This window comes from Xenopus laevis, chromosome 3L (assembly GCF_017654675.1).
Source record: "Xenopus laevis strain J_2021 chromosome 3L, Xenopus_laevis_v10.1, whole genome shotgun sequence".
In the NCBI taxonomy this organism is placed as follows: Eukaryota; Metazoa; Chordata; class Amphibia; order Anura; family Pipidae; genus Xenopus; species Xenopus laevis.
In genome coordinates, this window is record NC_054375.1 from 143,244,364 (window position 1) to 143,256,822 (window position 12,459).

Consider the following 12,459-nt stretch of genomic DNA (forward strand, 5'->3'; position numbering starts at 1 on the left):
GCACAGGTGGAAATACATGAAAACTCAGGCAGATTTAGAAAGCTCAGTTTCTACCGAAAAAAACAATGTATAGTTTTCCTAGGTAAACTATAAGTTTCCCCTCAGAAAATGCCCCTAAAGTGAGAGAGCACAAAATGTTTCAAAAACGGCTGGCATTTCGCGTAACCAAAATGTGAAATTCTGCTGGCACTTAAAGGGTTAATTATCCTAGATCACACAGCAGAAATGGAAGGTTTGGAGGAACGAGGCCCACATAGGGTCGAGATGAGTTTAGGCTAGGCCCCCTCCCCCGCTAGATGTGTATTGTGAGTATCGGCTGTCAGCCCCAACTCTCTCTCACAGGGAGTTACAACAATAGGTCCCCCTTTTCGGCGGGAAAAAAGGGGGGGCGGGCTGAAGGGCGGAGCCAGGGGGCAGGTAAGCCAGGAAGGGGCTTTTTAAGGAGGAGCAGGAGGCCAGTAAAACATAACCTGTTTTTTCTTTAACCTCAAGACACTGGAGCCAGCCACAGTGGTCTGGGGAGTATGACCAATGGGAAGATGATGACTCTTGCTATTTTATCGAGGAATACAATTACGAGGATGATTGTGAGTTTTTTCCTGCAAGCAGCCACGGGCATCGGCAAAGGAGGCCAGTAAAGGGAATGTGGCAGGAAGACATTGGTTACGGAAATAACCGGGTGCCAAGTTTTTATTTTAGAAACCGAGAGGAGGAGGAGAGTTGGATCCAATGGAGAAAGGAGAGAGAGCAGAAGGGAGAGGAGGAAGCAGGACCTTCAAGACGGCAGGAAGGAAGGGAGAGGGCTTCATCCAGTACAGAAGGGCAGTCTTCACAGAACGGCGACAGGACCAAGGTGCCTACACGGAAGACTACTATGGGTGAGTTGAATATTTCTTCTGATTCAGAATCTGATTTTGAGGGGTCAGATAGTGAGACTGAGGGAGGAAAGATATTATCATTAATGAAAAAATTCTTTAGAGGACAAGGGAAAGAAAAAGGTTTAGGAAAAACAAAAGAAAGTAGTCAATCAATGGTGCTAGTTGGAGCAGCAGATACTTACGCATGCGCATTGACAGAAACAGCAGATCACTTGCTGAGGAAAACTAGGAAAAATATTGAGGCTGGAAAATTTGTGGATATCTATGAGTTGACTAGGGAAGCTGTTCAGGCAAAGGAGGACGGGGTGAAAACCGAAGAGAAAGGAAAAAAGGGAAAAACAATTTTCGATTGGTTGAAGGGATTCTTGGTTTTTGCAAGCGTATACTTAGAGAAAAAACCAGAACAATGTTTGAATATTATAAAGTACATAGACACAATAGTCGATACATATTTGTTTTATAAAGGCTCTTCATGGTCGGATTACGACAGGGCTTTTAGGAAGAAGATATTGAGTAGCAAGGTCTTGTCTTTTGGACAAAAGGATATAGATTTGTGGACGAGATTGGTTTCAAAAGATAATGGTTCAGCTGGCAATGGCAATAAAGGGTCATATGCTTTTAAGCCCAGAAACATCTGTTTTGCGTACAACGAGAAAAGGTGTACTAGGGGCTATGCGTACAGGTTTAAGCATTCTTGTTTGGCTTGCGGATCTTCTCATGCGGTATCTGAATGTAATAAAAAGAAAGAAGGTCAGATAAACAGGCAGCCTTTTCGAACAGCTTACCAGAAGAGCGGAAACGCCAATACAGACAGCCAGGCTAAGTAAAGAGTTGGCAAGTTACCCAGACAAGGAAGCCGCAAAATTTTTAACAAAAGGTTTTTTGGAAGGTTTTAGGATCCCAGTTTTACACCCTCCCCCACCCAGCAAAGTTTTTAAAAATTTGAAATCAGCTAGTCGACATACCGAAGTTTTGAAGCACAAAATTGAAAAAGAAATAAAAGCAGGGAGAATGGCAGGACCATTCGAGGACTTGCCTATTGAGGGGCTAGTAGTGTCAACTTTAGGTATAGTCCCAAAAAAGGAGTCAGGAAAATTTAGAATGATACAGCACCTTTCATATCCAGATGGAGAATCGGTGAATGATGCTTTAGACGAGGAACAGTGTAAAGTACAATATCAGTCTTTCGATGAAGCATTGGAAATAGTTAGGAGTCAAGGAAAAGGGGCATTGTTGGCAAAGGTAGACATCGAATCTGCATTTAGGTTGTTACCCTTACATCCAGAAAGCTTTAGATTGACAGGTTGTCATTTTCAGGGAGCATTTTATGTCGACCTATGTCTACCCATGGGCTGCGCAATCTCTTGTTCATTTTTGAGACTTTCAGCACCTATTTGCATTGGCAGTTATATAAAAGATCAGGCAACAAAGCTATAGCTCACTATTTAGATGATTTCCTGATCATAGGCCCCAGACACTCTTCAATCTGTCAGGACACATTAGCAATATTTCTGCATATGTTGAAGGAATTAGGAGTGCCAGTGGCCGTTGACAAAACAGTAGAACCAACCACAAAATTGACCTTTTTGGGTATTGAGATTGATACAGGGGCCAAAATGTGTAGATTACCAAAAGAAAAGGTAGTAAAAACTAGGCAAGCAGTTAGGAGATTGGAAGCAGCGAATAAAGTATCACTGAGGGAAATGCAACAAGCCCTAGGTCTATTGAATTTCGCATGCAGGATAATACCAATGGGTCGCATTTTTAACAGGAGATTGGAAAAATCCACATCAGGGGTTAATAAACCATTTCATAAAATAAGGGTCACAAAGGAAATGAAAGCAGATTTGAAAATATGGAACTGTTTCTTATCTAAATTCAATGGTGTCAGGTTATGGTTAGCAGAAACACAAATTAATCAAGAGGTAGAGCTTTTCACAGATGCAGCCGGAAGCGTTGGCTTTGGAGCTTACTTGGCAGGGAAATGGTGTGCGGCCAGGTGGCCGCAAGCATGGCATGACAAAGGTCTGACAAAGAATTTGACATTGTTGGAGTTATTCCCAATCTTGGTAGCATTGGAGCTTTGGGCAGAAGATTTGAAGGATAGGGCAATTAAGTTCTTTTCTGATAACATGGGAGTGGTCCACGCAGTGAATAACCTGTCATCAGACTCAACCCCAGTAATTGGACTACTAAGACATCTGGTTCTGATTTGTATGAGGTTTAATATATCGTTCAGAGCCCAACATGTACCAGGGGTAGAAAACACTATAGCAGATGCCTTGTCTAGAGAAAAGTGGGATATTTTCTTTAAGTGCGCTCCATATGCGGAAAAATCAGCTTACGCATGCCCTAAAAATTTATGGCAGCTCGTGACCCCCTCTTAGAAGAATTGTGTGAAAGGGCAGTATCCGAAAAGACTCTTTCCAGCTACAAAAGGGCCTGGAAGAGATGGCAGATATTCTGCAGAAGCGGTAAGAGCAATCAAGGCACTAAGGATTTGGTGTCATTTTTAATGGTCCTGTACAGAGAAGGAAAGTCAAGAGCAGGAGCCAGCAACGCATTAGCCGCAATTTCTCATTTTTCCATAGTAAAGGGTAGAGCAGATATCACACATGATCCATTAGTTAGGAAAATAATGAAGGGATGGGCAAGAGTTGAAGGCCCCAGGGTCGATAAGCGAGAACCCATAATTGAATGCAGACTAAAAATGATTCTGAACTCTCTTGAGGAGGTGTGTTCAGACCAATTTGAATGTATTTTGTTTAGAGCAGCCTTCGCTCTGGCTTTCGGAGGAGCATTTAGGATAAGCGAATTGGTCCCCCCATCCAAGAAGGTAACAGATAAAGGTTTAATGTATAGCCAGGTTTTATTACAGGACAGGAAGTTGTTAGTTTACATCAGTAGATCAAAAACAGATCAGTTGGGTAAGGGCAGATGGTTCAGTATAGAAAAAACTTCGAGAATAACATGCCCGGTCAAGGCCTTGCAGGATTACATAGGGATGCGCCCAGCAGGGGGGCACCTTTTGTTAATTCACAGGGACTTATCCCCCATGTCAGCATTTCAATTTAGGCAAGTGCTCAAAAAGGCAGTCATTGCGAACGGATGGGATCCTAAAAAATTTGGATCACATTCATTCAGGATAGGGGCAGCAACAGAAGCAGCAATGAGGGGAGAAACAGAGGATAGGATAAAAGGAATTGGGAGGTGGAAATCAAAAGCATACAAAAAATACATACGCCCCATAAATGTAACACAGTAGTAATCCTACAATTTTTAACCTACCCCCCCCCCCCTTTTTTCTTTGGTTTGTTGCTGCAGGGGGAAAAGCTACCTGCAACATTTTGATCATAGGCCACTCCTTTATTTTTTGGGCAAGACAGCATGCAGCAGGCAAGCAGTTGGGGTTACCGGAGGAACACATGAAGATTACATGGCAGGGGTGGAGAGGCATGAAGTGGGAACAAATGAGAGGCCGGTTGTATAGTTCAATACAGAAGTTCAAGTTCATAAACCTGGTGATAGTACATGCAGGGGGAAATGACCTTACGTCAATCAAAACCCCAGCGTTGATAGAAAGCATGAGAAAGGACTTGGAGGAGGAGTGGCTTGGTCAGACATCATACAGAGAGGAGAATGGCGAGGAGCAGTTTCCCCCCAGGGCATTGAAAGAGCCAGGAAAAAAGTAAACCGGGCCATGCACAAGATCATGTGTTCCTCAGGTAACGGGGTAATTAGACATGACAATATAAGGTACCGACAAACACAGCTTTTTAGAAAGGATAAAGTACATTTGACAGAGGAAGGTTTGGATTTGTTCTGGGCAAACTTCAGGAATTATATAGAAGAATGGTGGAGGTCGCAGGAGGTCTAGGTGGGCCATGGAAAAGGATAGGTGGCACCCTTCCCTTCTTTTCCATTGGGTGGCATCAGTGCGGCTCCAGGAAGATGGATGGTTTTTTCAGTGAAGTGCAGGCCTACCCTCGGAAAGTCGCGAGTGTGGAGCAGACTTTGACTGCACGGTCTTGTCTGTGTCATGCGAGAGGCTGGGTTAGCGCCATTATTGCACATGATAGGGAGCAGGGGGATGGGCTACTGGTTGGTCAACAGCGGGCGCTCTGCCCCATGATCCCTGCTCTCTAAAATAACTGTTTGGTACGGTGTGGGCACCAGGCCCACATTCTTGGCGATTATAGGAGCCGCAGCTGGTGGTCAGGGTGTACCTAGTCCTTGGCACATATATATATAACTTTGTTAATAAAATACGTGACCTCCACAGATTTTGCCATCTTAAGAAGTCTCCGTGTCGTTATTCAGGTTTTTATTCAGGTTGGTGGTAAGCACAACAGAAGGGGGTAGGGGGATCCTTAGCCTAAGACTTTAGAGAATGAAATTAATGCCATAAAGGAACTGATTGAGCCTTGTTGTGATTCAAACCACTACAGGGATTTAGCAGAAAGGACAGAATATTGTTAAATGTCAGAGTAAATTACTAGGTCACGGATCCCAATGGCTGAAGGCAATTATAACTGCTACTAAACAATGTTGCCATCCCAGTGAATGTTAGTAACAAGTCTATCCCTTTTAAAGGACTCAGCGTTAGACAGGAAAACACAGAAGCTGTAACTCTAGGGCAGGGGTCCTCAAACTACGGCCCGCGGGCCGGATACGGCCCTCCAATGTCATTTACCCGGCCCCCGCCCACACTGGCAATTGGGGGGCGCAATATACAAAAGGAAATTTTTTTTTCTTTTTTTTTTTTCTTTAAATTTTAAACTTTGTGCGGCTGCCCCAGGCCCCCTGCAGAGTTCCGCTCTGCTTCCGACTTCCGAGACCCAGCCAGGCAGTCTCTACTTGTCCTGCTGGCTGGATCCGAGAGGCAGCAGGGCAGCAGCAAACCGGCCCAGCGACTTGCGCATCCATTCAATGATGCGCCGGCATAAAGAGAGGCACGCCGCCGCGCTGGCGTGCGCGGTGACGTCAGCAGGGACCTGTGCGCCTGTGTAGTGTGGCCTGGGCCCTGGCGCGTCGTATGGGTGCGGCCGGCGTTCTTGCATGTCCAAAGAAAACTGTAGCACACCGATCAAACTTGTCTTGTGAAGAAAAGTGTTTTTATTGGCTCACGGCAGACATAAAGTTTGGCAACGTTTCGGGCCACGCAGGGCCCTTTATCAAGCCTTGATAAAGGGCCCTGCGTGGCCCGAAACGTTGCCAAACTTTATGTCTGCCGTGAGCCAATAAAAACACTTTTCTTCACAAGACAAGTTTGATCGGTGTGCTACAGTTTTCTTTGGATGTTCGAGTTATTTGGACCTTGAGCAGGAGGTCCTGTGGACTGTTTAGCACCCGGCACCCGAGAGGGTAATTACGTTCAGGTGAGCACTCTAATTCTGTGTGGCGTTCTTGCATGAGGCGCCTCTGACTCGTCTGACAACAAGTCTCCTCCTCCTGGCTCCTGAAAAACTGTGGGTGGCTGCCTGTGCCTGGTGAGTGGCGACTGAACTGCTGCTGATATTGGACACACAACAACAGGTACAGACTTGGGGGGGGGGGGCTGGGGGGTGGAAATGCATTTTTTTTGTCACAACAGGTACAGATTTGGGGGGGGCTGGGGGGCTGGGGGCAATGAATTTTTTTGGCACAACAGGTACAGATTTGGGGGGGCTGGGGGGGGCAATGAATTTTTTTGCCGCAACAGGTACAGATTTGGGGGGGGCAATGAATTTTTTTGGCACAACAGGTACAGATTTGGGGGGGCTGGGGGCAATGAATTTTTTTGGCACAACAGGTGCAGATTTGGGGGGGCTGGGGGCAATGAATTTTTTTGGCACAACAGGTGCAGATTTGGGGGGGGCAATATTTTGGGTGCTGCTGGCTGGCACATGTACAGATTGGGGGCAATATTTTGGGTGCTGCTGGCTGGCACATGTACAGATTGGGGGCAATATTTTGGGTGCTGCTGGCTGGCACAGGTCCATATTGGGGGCAATATTTTGGGTGCTGCTGGCTGGCACATGTACATATTGGGGGCAATATTTTGGGTGCTGCTGGCTGGCACAGGTACATATTGGGGGCAATATTTTCAGGGGTGCTGCTGGCTGGCACATGTAAAGATTGGGGGCAATATTTTGGGTGCTGCTGGCTGGCACATGTATAGATTGGGGGCAATATTTTGGGTGCTGCTGGCTGGCACAGGTACAGATTGGGGGCAATATTTTGGGTGCTGCTGGCTGGCACATGTACAGATTGGGGGCAATATTTTGGGTGCTGCTGGCTGGCACAGGTACAGATTGGGGGCAATATTTTGGGTGCTGCTGGCTGGCACATGTACAGATTGGGGGCAATATTTTGGGTGCTGCTGGCTGGCACAGGTACAGATTGGGGGCAATATTTTGGGTGCTGCTGGCTGGCACATGTACAGATTGGGGGCAATATATTGGGTGCTGCTGGCTGGCACATGTACAGATTGGGGGCAATATTTTAGGTGCTGCTGGCTGGCACAGGTACAGATTTTGTGTGCTGTTGGCACAGGCAGAATATCTTGGCTGCTGCTTGCATGGGTAATTGATGGATTGCACTTTTCTCTTAGTAGTTGTGTTAAAAGTAAAATGTTGTGGATATTCTAGTATTTGCACTTTGTTTAACAGGATAAAATTATCCTACTGTTTTGGTTTTTATGATATTTTTTTAGTGTACTTTATTTTTGTTTGTTAACATTACATATTTATATAAAAGAAAAGTTTAATTCATTAATGTGTTGTAAGGTTTCTTTATTAAAAAAAACTGTAAGTGATTAGGTGGTAAATGGTCCTACAGAACGGGGGGGGGGCGCTGATTGTTCATTTTTTTTTTTAAACTATAGTCTGGCCCCCCAACAGTCTGAGGAACCGTGAACTGGCCCTCTGCTTAAAAAGTTTGAGGACCCCTGCTCTAGGGAGATTAAACTGCGCTAGTCAGACTATAACTGAACCGCTTTTATTTGAAAACACAGTACGTTTAACAGAATGAAGTGGCAACTGAGGAACAGATCTTACTGTGACTTGGAGTGATACCAATGGGGCATGGGCAGGAAACTTCCTCCAGGTGAAGGGCTTCTATTACCCCAGGGAAAGTGCAGTTCTGAGTATTTTAAAGGGATACTGTCATGGGAAAACATATTTTTTTCAAAACACATCAGTTAATAGTGCTGCTCCAGCAGAATTCTGCACTGAAATCCATTTTTCAAAAGAGCAAACTGATTTTTTTATATTTAATTCTGACATGGGGCTAGACATATTGTCAGTTTCCCAGCTGCCCCCAGTCATGTGACTTGTGCTCTGATAAACTTCTGTCACTCTTTACTGCTGTACTGCAAGTTGGAGTGATATCACCCTCTCCCCCCCCCCAGCAAAGAAAAATGCGAAGGTAACCAGATAACAGCTCCCTAACACATAATATCTAAGATTAACACTCAATAGTAAAATCCAGGTCCCAGTGCGACACATTCAGTTACATTGAGTAGGAGAAACAACAGCCTGCCAGAAAGCAGTTTCATCCTAAAGTGCTGGCTCTTTCTGAAAGCAAATGACCTGAGATGGCGCCAACACACCAATATTATAAATAAATAAAAATAAACTTGCTGGTTCAGGAATTAAGTTTATATTGTAGAGTGAATAATTTGCAGCGTAAAGAATGTAATTTAGAAGTAAAGACGACACCATCAAAATCATGACAGAATCCCTTTAATGAAACACACAGCAGGGATTTACTGAGTAAAGATTAAAGTAGCATTCAGGAACACAAAGATTCCAGCACAACACACAGGGAACCAAATTGAACTGCCAATGAGGTGTGTGCTCCCTGAGATTAAAAAAACTCTGTTCCTTGCTGATAGGCTACCCCCTTGAGCTCTTAACTCATGCTGAGTAAAGAGAATCTTAACTCATACCTTGCCAGCAACACTGCAGTCCAGTCCTAACATTCCTAACAGAAATTGGCTAAGGGCTCTTACACACGGCCGTTCCGACCTGCGCTCCCCTGCGTTCCGTTTTTTGCCGTTCAGCCGCAGGGGCTGTACTCACTCAGGCGCGTGTAGGCACCGAACGCAGGAAAAATGCAGCATGTTGCGTCTGAACCTGCGTTCGGCGCCTACACGCGCCTGAGTGAGTACAGCCCCATTTGAAATAATGACTTGCGTCTATTCCTGCGCTCCCCTGCGGCTGAACGCCAAAAAACGGAACGCAGGGGAGCGCAGGTCGGAACGGCCGTGTGTAAGAGCCCTAAGGGAGACCAGAAAAAAAATGGTGTAAAATCCAGGAAAATGTAAAATCAGGGAAATGTATTATGCATAATATATAGGTGGGATCACAAAACAACAATGTTGTTGGGAGGTTTCAGTGTAGAAGCACTGTATCCTTACCCAATTACACCAAGAGTAAAAGGTATAAAGGAATAGAAAAAGACGGAAAAGGGGAGAAAGAAAGAGGAAGAGAAAGGTTTTAGAAGGGGTTTCTGGAAAACTAAAGGGCCTTCCTACTGATGCAGAGTCTCGCTTTGCTCCCAGACCCTGCCCCCCATGTGACAATGCTGCATACGTCCCTCTTACCTTGATCTGGTCTGGTCAGGGGCAAAGGAGAGGGGATGGTCTGGGCAGGAGGGAAGGTTTGGCCCAGCAGGGCCCATAAAAACCATGGCCACCGAGTTTTTTCCCCAGTGTCCCACAAACCTAGTCCGACACTGACTGGCACTGACTCCCCCACTATCAGGTTCTCACATAGGAATGCACACCCCCTCTCCCCTCATTGGTTTATGCCACACACCATGAGGCCTTAATGGCCTTCATATAGATCTTCCCCATCTATTCATAATGATATTATAACAGTGATCTTGAGCAGGCCCGGACTGACCATGTGCCTGTTCGGGCAAATGCCCGAAGGGCCGCTGCATTTACTGCTGAAATGGGCCGCTTTGTGGAGTCAGTCGCATCCTCTCACTATTGTTCCCCTCTGCGTGCAGTAACAGTTATCCGACAACGTATCCGACGAAGTTACTGATCTGAAGCCCTCCCCCAGGGCGGTATCTGTTTTCATTTTTTTTTTTCCTGTGCGGGGAAGAGGGACTGGGAGAAGGAGCGCTCATTACAGTGCTGTAACTAAGGCCGGGAGGGGGGAGGTTCCTGAAGGGTCCCAGCATTGCAGGGTCACGGCTGCTTTATTTACGCCACTGCTCTCTGAGCTTCGCAGATCCGATCCGAGCTGGGCTGTAGTCGCAGATGCTGTGAGAGAAGCCTAGGTTAGTTTGTTTAGAAAGATGTAGACCCTGTCAGATTGAATTACAGCAGGGTTTGAAGAGAGGTAGCACTCAGAGATAGGATGTTGTTAGAGCTGGACTGGAAGTTGTTGCATTGCTGGGAAACTTTAAGTGCTGGTTACCCACTGCTGGCAAAGTGATTTTGAAATCCCCTGCATAATAGTGGGTTAATGAGTGGCAAAGAGAAAGGGTAAATTACACAATAGAGGAATGAGGGCGATCTAATGGGGTATCATGGTGCTGCAGATTCATCCTCCCCCCCCCCCACTATTGCAGAAAGAATGGTGGCACAGTAAGGCTACAAATCATATTTATTACACTGCCTTGTGAATTTTAACTATTTCCAGTGGCGTAACTAAATGTTACTGGGCCCCACAGCAAATGAATTTTAGGGCCCCAAACATATCCAGAGGTTCTCCTGTTTTACCAAAATGTATTGAAATTGTATATGAATTTGAGCCTCATGGGGCCCCCTATACCCCCTGGGCCCCCTGCAGCCTGCAGGGTCTGCTTCCTCTATAGTTACGCCCCTGACTATTTCCTTGCTAGCAAAAATTCCAGTTGTGCCATTCTTCTGTTATGCATTTTTGGGTATTTATGCATGGAATTGCCACTCTGCAATCCTGATGTGATTTATGGGGGGTATTTATTAATGGAAATGCCACAATGTTTTCTGAGGGTATTTATACATAAATGTACATTTATATACAAACTATGGCAGCATAGCCATGCCCCTGTACTAAGCACAATTCAGCAGGAACAGCCCCTTAAGTTTGCTCATAGTCTGTACAGAGAGATCCCATAAAACTATGGCAGCATAGGTATTCCCTGTACTAAGCACAATTCAGCAGGAACAGTCCCCTAAGTTTGCTCATAGTCTGTACAGAGATATACCAGAAAACCAGGTCAGCATAAGTATTCCCCTGTACTATTTACCATATAACAGGAAGGTTTGAGGGTAGTTGTTTAAAAATGCACTGGGACTGATTTACTAACAGATGCTAAATTGCATCAGAGTGGTTCGCCATAAAAGCAATTTGGACCTTTACTTTAATTTTCAAGCCGTTGATTGATTTATATAGGCAACTGCATTGATGAATTATAGCATTTATGCCAGTATATCACAATTATTTTGAGGATCATTTTATTTGCATACATCGAAGGTGAACAGACCCACAAAGTGGACACCAATATATACACTTTAACCAAATTTACAAGTGTGTCTTGTAAAGAGTACAAGAGCATTGTGTGTTTACACATGGGCTGCTTTGATTTTTTTTGCCCGGGCTGCTTTTTACTCCCAGTCCGGCTCTGATCTTGAGCCAAACAGGGCAAACACTACTCCATGTTTAGCCCTTGCAATGATTAGGTTGTCCATGCACATATAATACTTCTGCATAATGGACTAAACAATCACAACAAATATTGAAGGATGCGGCCCGTATACTAGTAACTTAATCTAATTACCTACCTCACAAACATGGAGTACGGAATAGGTTTCCAGCAAATGTACAGCACAAGCCCTACACTCATATTGCCCCTTTGATAACATATGCTACTTCCGGTATGGCGGAGAGGAGGAAGGAGCGCCTAGGCTAGAGCTCTGTTACTCCGCCAATTATCGGAAGACTTATCTTTTTAACCTGTGTCTGACCCCTTGGTACCCTGCTTGTCTCTGGTGAACTCCGGTTGGATTTATGTGGTGGCTGCTGAAGGAGCAAGGAGTCTGCAGGGCTGATTTGTTGTGTGATGCGGCCATCTTGTGGCGAGTTGAGGAAACTGCAATTTAAGATGTGAGAAACTTCTCCAGCAGTGATAAGTCTCTGTCAAGACTCGAAAATTGTTCTTGACATATTTTCAGTTTCCCAACTGCCCCAAGTCATGTGACTTGTGCGCTGATAAACTTCAATCACTCTTTACTGCTGTACTGCAAGTTGGAGTGATATCTCCCCCCTCCCTTTTCCCCCCCAGCAGCCAAACAAAAGAACAATGGGAAGGTAACCAGATAGCTCCCTAACACAAGATAACAGCTGCCTGGTAGATCTAAGAACAACACTCAATAGTAAAAACCCATGTCCCGCTGAGACACATTCAGTTACATTGAGAAGGAAAAACAGCAGCCTGCCAGAAAGCATTTCTCTCTTAAAGTGCAGGCACAAGTCACATGACCAGGGGCAGCTGGGAAATTGACAATGTCTAGCCCCAGGTCAGATTTCAAAATTAAATATAAAAAAATCTGTTTGCTCTTTTGAGAAATGGATTTCAGTGCAGAATTCTGCTGGAGCAGCAC

At 45.1% G+C, this 12,459-nt stretch overlaps 1 protein-coding gene across 3 annotated transcripts in view; it reads left to right on the forward strand.

Moving 5' to 3' along the window:
* Positions 1 to 277: 277 nt before the first annotated feature.
* Positions 278 to 12,459, forward strand: part of LOC108711673 (macrophage mannose receptor 1) — a 43,545-nt gene continuing 31,363 nt past the window's right edge. Inside the window, exons 1-2 of one of the 3 annotated variants that reach the window (XR_005966397.1) lie at positions 295 to 1,944; positions 1,979 to 4,835. Coding sequence is in view for 2 of the 3 variants with exons in the window: in XM_041587177.1 (XP_041443111.1) it covers positions 644 to 878; positions 3,248 to 4,143 (1,131 nt within the window). In the remaining variant the exon portion in view is untranslated. Of the gene's footprint in view, positions 1,945 to 1,978; positions 4,836 to 12,459 lie in introns of those variants that run through there. The other 2 variants (XM_041587177.1, XM_041587179.1) reach the window with 2 other exon arrangements.